Here is a 14,220-nt window from a genome sequence, read left to right as displayed (position 1 = left end):
CATCGGGGCAGCGGTGGCGCGCTGGGGTTTGCTGCAGCGGGCCCGGCTGGTCAGTGAAGCCGCGGGCCTCCGCGAGCACGGCGAGGAGCCGAGGCCTGCGAACGCCGGGGCGGGCAGACTGACCGGCGGGCCGCCCAGGTGTCGGCACGGCGGGGGCGGTGCCCCGCCGCGTCCCCGCCCCTCGCAGGCCAGCGCCCGAGGCTCCGCGGCCCGTGCCCGTTTCCAGTATGGCCGCCCGCCGTGCTTGACCCGCGGCCTCTCTGCTCCGGCTTCTCGTAGGCGATGCTGAGGCCGCGGCCGTGACTGACACTCTCGCTCACACGCACGCACGGACCTGGTCCCACGCTAGGAGCCCGCGCCCTGGGCCCCGGCACAGCTCTCGCCTCCGGCACCGCAGCTAGAACCCGGACCACGGCTCCCGCGCCGCAGCCTCGCCGAGAAGGGCCGCGCCGGACGTCGAGCGCGGCGGCCCCCGGCCGGCAGGGATGGGGAAGCGGGCGGGAGGAGGAGCAGCAGGAGCCGCCGCCGCCGCCTCCACGTCCGCCGGGGCCGGGCTGGAGCCCGCGGCCGGCCGCAGCGGGAGCGCTCGGAGCGCGGCCGCCGGCTTCTTGGGAGCGCTGCACCTGGTGATGAGCCTGGTCGTGGCGGCGGCGCGGGCCGAGAAGGAAGGTGGGTGTCGGGCGGCCGGGCTGTCACCGCGCCGCGGCGGAGGCCGCCCGCGTCGCGGGGCCGCGGCGGGAGGTTGCTGGGTCGAGCCCGGCGCGGAGCCGAGAGCTCGCGCGTGGGGTGCCGGCTGGCGGGCTCGGCCGCGCGGGCGCCCCGGGGTGCCCGCCGTGCCCTGTCAGTGCCGTTTCAAAACTTGCCGAGTCGGCTCGCTCTGCCGGAGGGGCACGTTTGGTGCGGATAGGTCGATCTGGGGACCCTTCTCTTTTGTTAGGGGCCGCTTTCATAACGGCGTGCAGCAGCTAGCTCTCCCTTTAAAATGTCGTGGTAAGAATCGCCGAGACCCGTGGGAAGGCTCCAGACACAGCTTTGGGAATTTGACTTTGAATTTGCTCCAGCGTTTCTTGGAGGGGAGTTCTGTTTCCTTGGCTTCCTCCTGGTCGCTTTGTAGTATTGATGATTGTTTAGGTGAGGATTCGTTAGCTCCCACTACAGTCCCATTCAACTTTCTCGTACACTGTGAAAACGTCTTTCCGTTTCTTATTTATGTTAAGGTCTGTAGTTCAGCGCCTTTAACTTTGATGTGAAAGATTTTGAGGACAGATATCAAGTTGCTAGCTTGCAAAGCTTTGTATGTTACTTAAACTTCAGAGCTGGCAGTGTTTTTAAAACGGTAGTATCTAAAACCCGGTACTCTTGACAGGGTCAGAAATTATTTAGTAATATTGAAGACCAAATCTGTGTAATTTCGTGGGGGAGAAATGTGAGTGGTCTGAGAGCCTTCCCGAAGAATTCACTAAAAGTGAAGAGTCTTTTTAAAAAAAAGCAGAACTTGTTGGTAAATTACCTCTACAATAATTTCCTGCCAAGTTAAGAGTTGATGCTTGACTTCATAGGGAAAGTCACTTTTTATTGTTACTAAATGCAAACCAGGTTCGTGTTAAAATGTAAACGTGCTTCAGTTTCTTTCCTTTTTTTTGTTTTTGTTCAAAGCATTGCAGTGTCTTTTTAAGGCGAACTCGCCTGAGTCTGGGTTACCGCAGGTGGAAATTATTCACAGAGTTGCCATTGCTATAGATACTGATAGAAAGTCATTTTCAGAATAAAACCTTGCCACTTTTCTGGGCATGTGTGGTTCATAGTTGGCCGTGGATCTGCAGCTGGTTGAGTGTTCTATGTGTGGCCGTGGCTAGTGGTGGGTGTCCAATAAGTCCCAAATAATGCAGAGAATTTAATGGGCTTGTTTCTTTGAGCTTCAGGTAGGCCTCGGCAGGTATTGTGTCCTTGCTGTTCTGTTCCTTTGCTTGCCTCGCACTGTGCCAGACACACAGTAGGCACTTAACCATTGTCTGAGTGAATGACTTCATGGGCCATTAGCACAGGGAAACGATAATGATTGAGTCTAGTAAAATATTCAGTTTGTGCTATCTTACTGCTGCTTATTTTTCCAAAAGCCATTTTATATGCTAATTCTCTGGGTACAGTTAAGTAAACAGACCTCATGTTTAAGAACTGTCAGCCTAGAAGGTATTTACTAATTTCCCGTTTGCTTGGTTTATAAGTTTTAGTGCTCTCATGCCCATGAATGTGGAAGGGCTTGGCGAGAAGAGCTGCCAGGGTGTTCAGTTTGAAAAGAAGTGGTTGAATCAGCCAGTGGTCCCAGCCGAATCGCAGAACCGTTGTGGCCCGTGCTGTATCTGCATGAACGTTGTGTGTGCACGAAGTCAGGATTCAAGATATAGATGGTGATGACACCAGTATAGAACCCAGGCCTCTGCCCGGCAGAGACAGATCTGGTTCCAATCAGAACTCCTGAAGGAATCTCCAGGAGTGGCTGTGCCTTCAGCTTGCATGCTGATCAAATTGAAGTGTGGTTTTTATTTTGAGTAAGTAGGGGAAATGCAGCTGATTTTCTTACATGATAGTGGTGTGTAATGGCATACAATACATCATTTGCCCCTCAAGAGTGCTGGTGTGTGTTTTTAGCAGGTCTGGACAGATTTCTGAAGATCTGCCCAGTTCAGTTTGAGTTTGTTCACTTACACCCTGAGGGTTTTTTTTTTTTTTTTGGGGGGGGGGGGGAGAAGGTTTCTGTTTAGATGGTGTAGACTAGTTGAAATTTTCAAAGATTTACCTGCAGTTTTAATGATGGTTCTGTGAGTGTTTTGTGTGTTCGTATATTTTTCCTGCGTTGCCCTAGAGTTTCACCAGAAAATCTTCAAAACAATATCGAACTCGTTGTTCCCTAAAGAAAAAGCCGTATTACCGAATGCAGTTTTTCCACGTTTGGGCTAGGTGTGAACTTTGTTGAGTCAGACATGAGCCATTCCTTGACTTAAAGAAAGGTTAAGCCATATAGGATGTTATCTTAACTTCTGTCTTAACTGATCTCTGTGGGTGTGTTATCTATCACTAGGCCAGAGGAAAGAGACCTTTGAGACTGTTTTGGCTAGGCCTTGAAGTTTGTAAGGACTTTGAAAGAGTTGCCAGCAGTAGCTATAATTACTACAGATAAATAACTTATTCTGGAGTAGTGTCAGGATTTTTCTTGAGGCTAAGATATTGAGTGGTGGAATAGTGTGTATATAGTGAAAATATATTAAACATGTAATGAAAATACATATGCATATATATAAAATTTTTATAGTCAAATTATTAAAAAGGTATCATATAATATAGTTTCAATGTGAAATGTGCTTTTGGAAGCTGTGGTACCTTTTAAATTTATTATCATGGAGAAGCTACAGTTTATATATCTAGTGAATCTAAACTTGGACAAATTTTCGGGAATCTGATTCCATGACAATTTAAGGTTCAGTTGGTGATTAATGACAGGATTAAATTTGTCTTTAGGAGGTCTCTAGGAGGACTTTCCTTTTTTTTTTTTTTTTTTCGGCCAGTATATTATAGTTTCATGCACAAATTTTTGTCTAAGCCATATTTGTGATTTATGTGCAGGATGGTGCAAAAGTATTTTCTCTACAAAGTGTATGTTCAAAGTGCTTAATACCAAAGGCGGGAAGAGAAGATGTAAAAACCTATTAATGATTTGTCCGAGGGTGGTGGGGTTGATCAGGAGTGGTGTTTATTTCTTCTTAAATTGTTAATTTAAAAATGTAAAAATGATTTTTAAAGTAATTTTCTTAAGAATGAGTTTTTTTTTTTTTTTTAAGATTTATTTATTTGAAAGAGTTACAGGGAGAGAGAGAGGGGGAGAGAGAGAGAGATCTTATATTCACTGATTCACTCTCTAAATAGCCACAACTGCTGGGGCAAGGCCAGGAACCGGGAACCTCTTCTGTAACTCCCATGTGGGTGCAGGGAACCAAACACTTGGGCCATCTTCCACTGCTTTCTCAGGCTGTTAGCAGGGAGCTGGATTGGAAGTGGAGTAGCCGGGACTCGAACCTGTGCCCATGTGGGATGCTGATATTGGTGTGCAGGCAGGCACTGGCAGATGGCTTAACCTGCCACAATGCCCGCCTCAGAGTGAGATGTTTTAGCCCTTTGAATGGTGGTGGAGCAGCTACCTTTTAATTTAGGGCCTAATAAATAGAATATTCCTTCCTAAGTGCTTGAGTAATGAACTTTGGTTGCTTACTTTTTGCCACAAGCTGTTTGCTGTTTTGGAATGCTGTAGTTGGAAAATGTGTGTCCTCTCTTCTTGCTAGAAACTATTTTCCTTTATAACACTTAGGAAGGATCCTCATAGGCACCTAGGGGTAGATGTAAAATTATCTGGTTTTGTTTTGTGTTGTTTTATAAACCAGTGTAGTGATAAGCCAGACTGCTTTTGGGAAAACATCTTTGCTGGGTGCTTGATATTGTAGATATTCTCTGTGTTCCTTGGTTGTCTTTGTGCCCTGGCTGTCAGTTACTACTCTCCACTTGCCCATTGGATGTCTTCCTTCATCCATGTGTCTTGCCACTGGCACACTGCACATTTCCAGGGCAGAATTGCCTTGTGCCATCTCTGGTTTTCCAGTGTTTTATTATTGTCATGATTGCTCTCCTTGTCACATTGGACCATCAAAAAATTTTTTTAAAATTTATTTGAGAGAGGCAGACACAGAGAAGTATATTAGTTCCTATATACGGATTCACTCCTCCCAAGTTTGCCACAGCCAAGGCTGAACCAAGCCAAAGCCAGAGCTGAGAACTCAGTTCAATCTCCCACATTGGGTGGCAGAGACCCAACTGCTTGAGCATCACTTGCTACATCCTGGGGTGGACATGATAAGGGAGCTGGGATTGAGAGGGGACATGGGACACAAACCCAGACACCCCGAGATACGGGTGTTTCGAGTGGTATCTTTTTTTTTTTTTTTTCCTGAAACAGAGTTAGGTAGAGACACAGAGAGAGGTCTTCCATCTGCTGGTTCACTCCCCAGATGGCCACAACGGCCGGAACTGCGCTGATCCGAAGCCAGGAGCTTCTTCCAGGTCTCCCACATGGGTGCAGGGGCCCAAGGACTTGAGCCATCCTCCACTGTTTTCCCAGGCCATAGCAGAGAGCTGGATTGGAAGAAGAGCAGCCGGGACTAGAACTGGCACCCATATGGGATGCTGGCGCTTCAGGCCAGGGCATTAACCCACTGCGCCACAGCACCGGCCCCTCAAGTGGTATCTATACTAACCACTTTGCGGAATGCCTGCCCCCTTCCCCCCCACCTCATTTTTGACCTTAACTAAGTGGTGTCAGATCCTGTTACACCTCTTCTTGGTCAGCTCGTGTATAGTCCTCACGTTCCAGCCTGCAGCCTAAGGTACTGCAGTAGGCTGTCCCTGTGCACCCCTCTGGATTTGCAGTGTCTTTGGTACTCATCACCATTCATTTTGAGGCTTGCGTACTGCCGTGTTCAGTTAGATTTCCTGAGTGTCATCCTCACTTAGACTGCTGCAGTTACTTGGGCGCAGGACTGTCTCCATCCGCCATGTTTCATAGCAGGCATTCCGTTTTGAATGAAAGTTTGCTTAAAGTGATCTCATCCTCCCATTTTTGTACCTGAGATGTGGGTTGAGATTCAGGAGTACAGCGAGAACTCGCAGGTGCAGGGTCATTAGGAATTGTACTGTAAAAGGACATTGGCTGACACCACTTTTTTCTTCCCCACATGTTGCTTTCCCTTGTAAATTAAATGAATTCTGTTTACTTAGCTAAACATCACCGTGTGACTTTTTGGTTTTTGTGTAGATTTATTATTTGAAAGGCAGAAGTAAAGAGAAGGGGAGAGAGAGAGAGAGAACATCCATCCGCTGGGTCACTCTCCAAATGGCGTGATTGCCAGAGTTGGGCCAAGCCAAATCCAGGAGCCAGGGGCTTCCTCCAGGTCTCTCACGTGGGTGCAGGGCCCCAGGCACTTAGGCCGTCCTCTCTGCTTTCCCCTGCACGTTAGCAGAGAGCTGGACTGGAAGTGGAACTGGCGCCCATGTGGGATGCTGGCACTGCAGGCAGAGATTTCACCTTCTGCACCTCAGCACTGGTCCCGCTCTGTGACTTTGGAATTTTAAGATTTTCGGCTCCTTCTAAACCCCAGTTTACAGATCATGAAACTGAAACATTGATAGGTTACATAATAACAACCGCGGTAGCAGAGTTGTTAGGTGGTTGAACTGTGAACCCATCCCAAGCTCTCTGTTCCTAGAGCCAAACTATAGTCCTGAATGAGTACTTACGGAAGTAGGTTTTGTTATGCTGTGTACCAGCTGGGGAAGAAAGAGATAAGCCAGTTTGTGGAAAACCAGTGTATTAAGTGTTTAAGTGAAATGTGCTCTTTTGTTTTCAATTCTTTTTATTTCATTTATTTATTTTTTATTTTTGACAGGCAGAGTGGACAGTGAGAGAGAGAGAAAGGTCTTCCTTTGCTGTTGGTTCACCCTCCAATGGCCGCCGCTGCGGGCACACCGCGCTGATCCGAAGGCAGGATCCAGGTGCTTCTCCTGGTCTCCAATGTGGGTGCAGGGCCCAAGCACTTGGGCCATCCTCCACTGCACTCCCCGGCCATAGCAGAGAGCTGGCCTGGAAGAGGGGCAACCGGGATAGAATCCGGCGTCCCGACCAGGACTATAACCTGGTATGCTGGCGCCGCTAGGCGGAGGATTAGCCTGTTGAGCCACGGTGCCGGCCACTTTTTTGATTTTAAACAATCAAACTTTCATATCACTTTCTGTTGACTTGTTAGCTATTGAAAAGACCACAGGCCATTCCGGATCATGCAAATTCTTTTTTTTTTTTTTTAAAGATTATTTTAAAAATTTACGTGAAAGGCAGAGAGAGACAGAGATCTTCCATGTTCTAGTATACTTCCCAAACGCTTCCAACAGCAAGGACTGGGCCAGGCCAAAGCCAGGAGCCCAGAACTCAGTCTGGGTCTGCCAGGTGGGAGGCAGGGACCCAGGTACTTGAGCCATCACTTTTTATATGTGCACTAGCAGGAGACTGGGATGGAGACGGAGCCAGGACCTGAACTCGGACACTGTGATATGGGATGGGGATCCCAACCACTGCTGTCACTACATACATGCCCATCCCAATGAACGTTCTTAAAAGGAAATCAAGGAAATTAATGAGTGAGTAATTAGGGAATGGATCTTTGGTGTTGGAAGCTACTGACTCTTTGTTCTTGGTGATTTAGCTATCTGCTTATATTGTTCAAGCTAAGGTTATGCAATATTGCACTATGTGAATACTCCTTACCCGTAGATGGGTGTGACCAGCCAGCTCAGACACGTGGAAGGTTGTCAGAAGCTGGCCCTGGACTAAAAGGCGCTGGGGATAATCAGGGGTTAGTAGTTAGTAGTCGTTTTTAACAGGGCAGGAGTCTTTCAGCTTCCCTCCCTTAGAGGCCCAGGAGCTCCGGAGGAAAACTCATTTCTGGGGCTGTGTTCTTTCCTGTGAGGGCATTTTAGAATTAGGTGTCGATTAGTTTCATCTGCAGTACTGAATCGGTTTTTCTTTCATTCCCGTGTGATTACTTTAAGATTCTAGATGGAAGGTTTCTAGAAAGCCTTACTGCGTGCTTGATTCACTTCATTTCATTCAACACCTTGGCCAGAGACTAAAATCTGTCAAATATCCAAGAGGATCCTTGACATGATCTGTTGTGTGACATGTGCTTTATGTATTATTTAAAAATATTTAGGGGCTGGTGTTGTGGTGTAACGGGTTGAACCACTGCCTGTGATGCTGGAATCCCAAATGAGCACTGCTTCACTTCTGATCCAGCTCCCCGCTAATGCACCTGGAAAGCAGTGGAAAATGGCTCAAGTATTTGGGCCCCTGCACTCACATGGGAGACTCAGAAGAAGTTTCTGGCTTTGTCTTGGCCCAGCACTGGCCCTTGTAGTCATGGGGAGTGAACGAATGAATACATATTTAAAAAAATTTAATTGTGGTAAAAACAAAATTTACCATCTTACCATTTTAATTGTACAGTTCAGTGGTTTTAGGTGTATTCATGTAATTGTGCAATAGATGTAATGTTAAAAGTTTTTCCTCTTGGAGCTGGCTTGTGGTATAGAAGGCTAAATGCCTGCAGTGCTACCATCCCACATTGGTGCTGGTGTGAGACTTGGCTATTCCACTTCCAATCCAGCTCCCTGCTAATGCGCCTGGGAAAGTAATGAAAGATGGCCCAAGTGTCTGGACCCCTGTACCCACACTGGAGACCAGGAAGAAGCTCCTGGCTCCTGACTTCAGATCAACCCAGCTCTTACAGTTGAGGTCATTTGGGGAGTGAACCAGCAGATGGAAGATATATTCTCCCCCTCCCCCTCTCCCTCTCCCCCTCTCCCCCTCCCCCTCCCCCTCTCCCTCTCCCCCTCTCCCCACCTCCTCCTTCCTCCCCCCTCCCTGTCCTTCTCCCCCCTTATTTCTATTTTGCCTTTCAAGTAAATAAACATTTTTTTTTTCCTTAAAGTTTTTCCTCTTGGTAAACTAGAGCTTCTCTACAGATTAAACAGCTCCTCATATCTCCCCTCCCCCCACAGCTCTGATAACTATCTTTCTGTTTTCTGTGTATTTGACTACTTTAGATACCTCATATAACAAGGAGCATGTGGGATTTGTCTTTTTTATCAGCTTTCTACATCGTGCAATGCCTTCAAGGTTCATCCATATTGTAGCCTGTGACAAGATTTCCTTCCTTTTTCAAGGCTGAATAATATTCCACAGTATGGGTGCACCACGTTTTGTTTGTCCATCTTTCCTTGGATGTTTGGACTGCTTTCACCTCTTAGTTGTTATAAACAATGTTGTCAAGATGGGCTGTGAATATCTCTTCAGGACCCTGCTTTGGAGTTATTTGGGTATATGCCCAGAAGTGGGATTTGTGGTTTGGATGGTCGTTCTATTAACTTCTTTAGCAACTGTTTTCCATAGTGGATATACCAGTTTACAGTCCTACCATTGGTGTACAAGTTCAATTCCCCCACACCTCACTAACATTTGTTATTTTCTGTGGTTTATTTTTGATAGTGGCCATCTTGTGAGAAGTGATATGTCCTTGTGGTTTTGATTTGCATTTCTCTAATGATTAGTGATGCTGAACATCTTTTCATATGTACGTTAGCCATTTGTTTGTTCTCTTTGAATACATGTGTATTCATTTGTCCGGATTTTAACAGTTAATTTTTTATTTAAATTTTGTTTGAGAAGAAGAGAGAGAAGTTTCTTTCCACCAATTCACTCCCTAAATGCCCACAATGGTTAGGGATGAGCCTGGGTTGAAGCCAGGAGCCGGACATCAGTCTGGAACTCCCGTGTGGGTAGTAGGAACCCAACTTCTTGAGCCACTGTCACTGCCTCAAGGGTTCATACTACCAGGAAGCTGGAAATCAGAGCTAAGAACTGAACCCAAGCACACCATTGTGGGACATGGGCATCCTCACCAGTGCCCACTTCTGGGTTGTTTTTGGTTGTTCTGAAGTTATAGGAGTTAATATATTCTGGATATTAACCTATTATCAGAGAAATGATTTGCAAATATTTTCTCATTCTACAGATTGCATTTTTGTTAATTGTGTTTTTTGATGAACAGGCTTTTTTGGATATGGTTCCATTTATCTATTTTTGCTTTTATTGCTTTTGTTGTTGTTATATCGAGATATTGTAAAATCTGATGTCATGAAGCCTTCCTAATTTTTCTTTGGTGATTTTCATGGTGTTAGGTCTTCTATTTGGGTATTTAGACTGTTTTGAGTTAATCTTATTTATGAGGAAGGTAAAAGGGTCCAGTTTGATTCTGTTGCATGTGGCTGTCCAGTTTTCCCAGCACCACTTATTGGAGAGACTGCTGTTTTCTCCTTGAGCAATCTTGCATCTTTGTTTGAAGATGATTTGGGCATATATGTGAGTGTTTCTGCGCTCTTTATTTAATTGTTCTATGTATTTGTATGCCAGTGCCATACTGTTTTGCTCAGTGATTTTATGGTATGTGTTCAAATCAGGAAACATGAAATCCTTGATTCTTCATTTTCAAGAACTTTTGGGTATTTAAAGTCCATAAAATTATATATGAATTTAAGGATGAGTTTTTCTGTGTCTGCAAAAAAAAGCCATTGGGATTTTGATGGGGGTTCTGTTGAAATTGAAGATCACTTTGAGTACTATGACACTTTTTTTTTTTTTGAAGATTTATTTATTTTGAAAGAGTTCTGGGGTAGGGGGAGAGAGGAGGGAGATCTATGTTTCATCTGCTGGTTCACTCCCTAGGTGGTCGCAATGACCAGGGCTGGCCAGGCTGAAGCCAGTAGCTTCACCAGAGTCTTCCACTTGGCTTGCAGGGGCACCAACACCAGAGCTGTCTTCCGCTTCTTATCCCAGGCTGTTAGGGAGCTGAATCAGAAGTGGAGGAGCCAGGACTCAAACCGGTGCCCATATGGGATGACAGCATTGCAGGCAGTAGCTTAACCTACTGTGCCACAACACAGGATCCTTACTGTTTTCTTTTTAAATATTTATTTTTTATTTATTTGAAAGGCAGAGTTATAGAGAGATGTAGAGATACAGAGAGAGGTCTTCTATCCACTGGTTCACTCCCCAGATGGCCACAACGGCTGGAACTGCACAGATCCAAAGCCAGGAGCTTCTTGGTCTCCCACATGGGTGCAGGGGCCCAAGGACTTGGGCCATCTTCTACTGCTTTCCCAGGCCATAGCAGAGAGCTGGATCAGAAGTGGAGCAGGCGGAACTAGAACTAGGCGCCCATATGGGATGCCAGTACTTCAGGCCAAGACTTTTTTTTTTTTTTTTTGACAGGCAGAGTGGACAGTGAGAGAGGAGAGAGAAAGAGACATAGAGAAAGGTCTTCCTTATGCCATTGGTTCACCCTCCAATGGCCGCCACGGCCAGCGCCCTGCGGCTGGCGTACCGCGCTGATCCAATGGCAGGAGCCAGGTGCTTCTCCTGGTCTCCCATGGGGTGCAAGGCCCAGGGACTTGGGCCAACCTCCACTGCCCTCCCTGGCCACAGCAGAGAGCTGGCCTGGAAGAGGAGCAACCGGGACAGAATCCGGCCAGGCCAAGACTTTAACCCACTGTGCCACAGCACTGGCCCCAGGTCTTTAACAGTTATTATATATAGCCTTGCTATCCATGAACATGGGAATGTCCTTTCATTTATTTTTATGATTCTTTTTTTCAGTAGTAGTTTTGTAATTTTACAGTCTCTCTTCTCTACTTCCTTGATTGGTTTATCCCTAAATGTTATTGTTTTTTCATACTATTGTAAATCAAATTACATTTTTGAACTGATGATTTGGTTGATGTAATGACCCAGTACCCGTACTCATAGTTACAAATTTTTTTTTCTACTTTTGTTAAAGAAACATACTCTCCTTGAAACAAACAAACAAAAAATGCTATATGCTTAAAGTAGTTCCTTAGGTTTCTTGTTTGCAAAACGAAATGTCTTTTTTTTTTTTTTTTTTAATTTGACATGCAGAGTTACAGACAGTGAGAGAGACAGAAAGGTCTTCCTTCCGTTGGTTCACCCCCCAAACAGCTGCCACAGCCGGTGCGTTGCACCCATCCGAAGCCAGGAGCCAGGTGCTTCCTCCTGGTCTCCCATGCGGGTACAGGACCCAAGCACTTAGACCATCCTCAACTGCCCTCCTGGGCCACAGCAGAGAGCTGGACTGGAAGAGGAGCAACCAGGACTAGAACCACGGCGCCCCATATGGGATGTTGGCACCGCAGGTGAAGGATTAACCAAGTGAGCCACATCGCTGGCCCCAATGAAATATCTTTTAAGCTCTCTTTAGTTCTACCAGTTTATGACTATGTTTTAAATAAGTTTTAGTGCTTTCAATTTTTTTTTTTTTTTTTTTTTTTTGACAGGCAGAGTGGACAGTGAGAGAGAGAGAGAGAGACAGAGAGAAAGGTCTTCCTTTGCCGTTGGTTCACCCTCCAATGGCTGCTGCGGCTGGCGCACTGCGCTGATCCAAAGGCAGGAGCCAGGTGCTTATTCTGGTCTCCCATGGGGTGCAGGGCCCAAGCACTTGGGCCATCCTCCACTGCCCTCCCTGGCCACAGCAGAGAGCTGGCCTGGAAGAGGGCAACCGGGACTAGAACCCGGTGTGCCGGCGCCGCAAGGCAGAGGATTAGCCTAGTGAGCTGCAGTGCTGGCCAGTGCTTTCAAATTGATACAGCAGTTTGGTTCTTTAAAGGTTTTTTGTTTTTTTTTTTTTTGTATATAGTTACTACATTTGGTCAAAGAATGTACTAGTTCAAACTGTTTCAGGAATAAAGTTAGAGAAGCAGTATAAGCCAGCCTAACTGATAGGCCCTAATTAGTTTGTATTAATGGTATGGCAAAGGCTCCTGTACTTGGACTTTCTTTTTGGGGAATGATTAAATTAGAGGCAGGAGATTTTCTGGGAGTTAAGTTCAGAAAATACCTCTGTACCATAACTGTATTGTAAAGAGCTTGGAGGTACAGCTTATCATTCCCAAAGTAATTTGATAGAGCAGTATACTTACAAACAAGTCTGGTGAAATTGGACTGCTCTAAACATTCTTGGGGTGGGCATTTGGCCTAGTGATCATGGCTCCTTTTGTCCCAAATCAGATGCCAGGGTTTGATTCCCAGCTCCCGATTCCAGCCTCCTGTTAATGCAGACCCTGGGAAGGCAGCAGGTGGCAGCTCAATAGTTGGGTCCCTGCCATTTGTTTGGGAGCCTGGATTGAGTTCCTTGGTTCCTGGCTTTGCTCCAGCCATCGTGGGCGTTGTTTCTGTCTCTGAAATTTAAAAAGTGCTGCAGAGGTTGGTGAAAGAGCTCATCTGATTATTGCTTCTTGATTAGCAAATGCGGAGTGAAGTGGTAATCTGCACTGCCACGACCTGATAGCTGTTTTGGGACTACTGGGGCAGTGGTTACGTTTCACATGTAGGGAAGCTACTACATGTGTAGGGACTCGCTTCTCGTGGATTATAGCTGGACACGGGAATAGGGTACTGAGAATTACGGAAGATGGAAGAAGGAGGAAGCAGGTTGGGAATTAGATTCAGTTTTAATTTGATTCAGATTTATAGTTTTATTGGCTTCCTAGAGTTGTTTTTTTTTTTTTTAAGATTTATTTATTTATTTGAAAGTCAGAGTTACACACAGAGAGAAGGAGAGGTAAAGAGAGAGGTCTTTTATCTGCTGTCTTACTCGGAGCTGCAGCGATCAGAAGCCAGGGGCTTCGTCTGGGTCTCCCACGCGGGTGCAGGGGCCCAAGGACTTGGGCCATCCTCCACTGCCTTCCCAGGCCACAGCAGAGTAAATGGAAAATTATTTCTGAATATTGTCAGCCCTTCCTGACTGGGTTTATTTATACTTGTGTAGTACTATGAGCTTCGGGAGGTTAGGGGCTAGGTCATAGCATCCCCAGATACAGCATTTAGAAGGGGTTCAACCTGCTGAGTTTTATATTGGCAGACGTGGCAAAACCATTACTATTAAAGATGAACTAGAATGAAGTAAAACATATTTCTGAAATAATAAGAAATACATTCTGAAATAATAGATTTATACAAGTCTGATTTCCCATCATTTAGGGAATACATTATACCGGCAATGCTGGCCCGAATGGGTGATGCCTGTGACACTGCATGATGATGATGATGGCAAGTATTGCGGGTATTTTCATTGTGTCAGGCTCCATCGGAAGTTACTTTGCATGCCTTGTCTCATTTAATCTTTATATCAGCTCTGGGTGAGTGACAGACCTCCTTCCACCCCCAAAATTTGTTTGTCCCTGGCTCGTTTCCCTGTTTCTGTCAGTATTGCTGGAGGTGCTTGTTTGTGCCAGTGTGATACATGCTTTTAACTTAGTTACAATGAAAGAGCATTATATGTGATAGCTGATCTTTAGAGATTGGTTTTAAGAATTAACTGATTTCTCTCTGTCTCTCTGTCGAATAAATAAAAAAAGGATTAACTCATGTTGATTGTCAGAATAAAACAAATTATAAAATACAGATTACCAAATGATAAAACATTGTTCAAGAACCAGTGGCAGTACATGTTTTGGTCTGTTCCATCTCTGTTCCCGCTCCTCCCTCTTCCTCCTCAT

At 45.8% G+C, this 14,220-nt stretch overlaps 1 protein-coding gene across 2 annotated transcripts in view; it reads left to right on the top strand.

The window, feature by feature from the left end:
* The first annotated feature begins 470 nt into the window (after window positions 1-470).
* TMEM131 (transmembrane protein 131) overlaps window positions 471-14,220 on the top strand; it is a 172,928-nt gene continuing 159,178 nt past the window's right edge. The window contains exon 1 of one of the 2 annotated variants that reach the window (XM_062209925.1): window positions 471-669. In XM_062209925.1, coding sequence (XP_062065909.1) covers window positions 486-669 — 184 coding nt within the window. In that variant the 5' untranslated portion in view covers window positions 471-485. Of the gene's footprint in view, window positions 670-13,706; window positions 13,772-14,220 lie in introns of those variants that run through there. The other variant, XM_062209926.1, reaches the window with a different exon arrangement.

This window comes from Lepus europaeus, chromosome 13 (assembly GCF_033115175.1).
Source record: "Lepus europaeus isolate LE1 chromosome 13, mLepTim1.pri, whole genome shotgun sequence".
In the NCBI taxonomy this organism is placed as follows: Eukaryota; Metazoa; Chordata; class Mammalia; order Lagomorpha; family Leporidae; genus Lepus; species Lepus europaeus.
The sequence above is the reverse complement of the archived record's forward strand: the minus strand, read 5'-3'. Positions and strand labels throughout refer to the sequence as shown.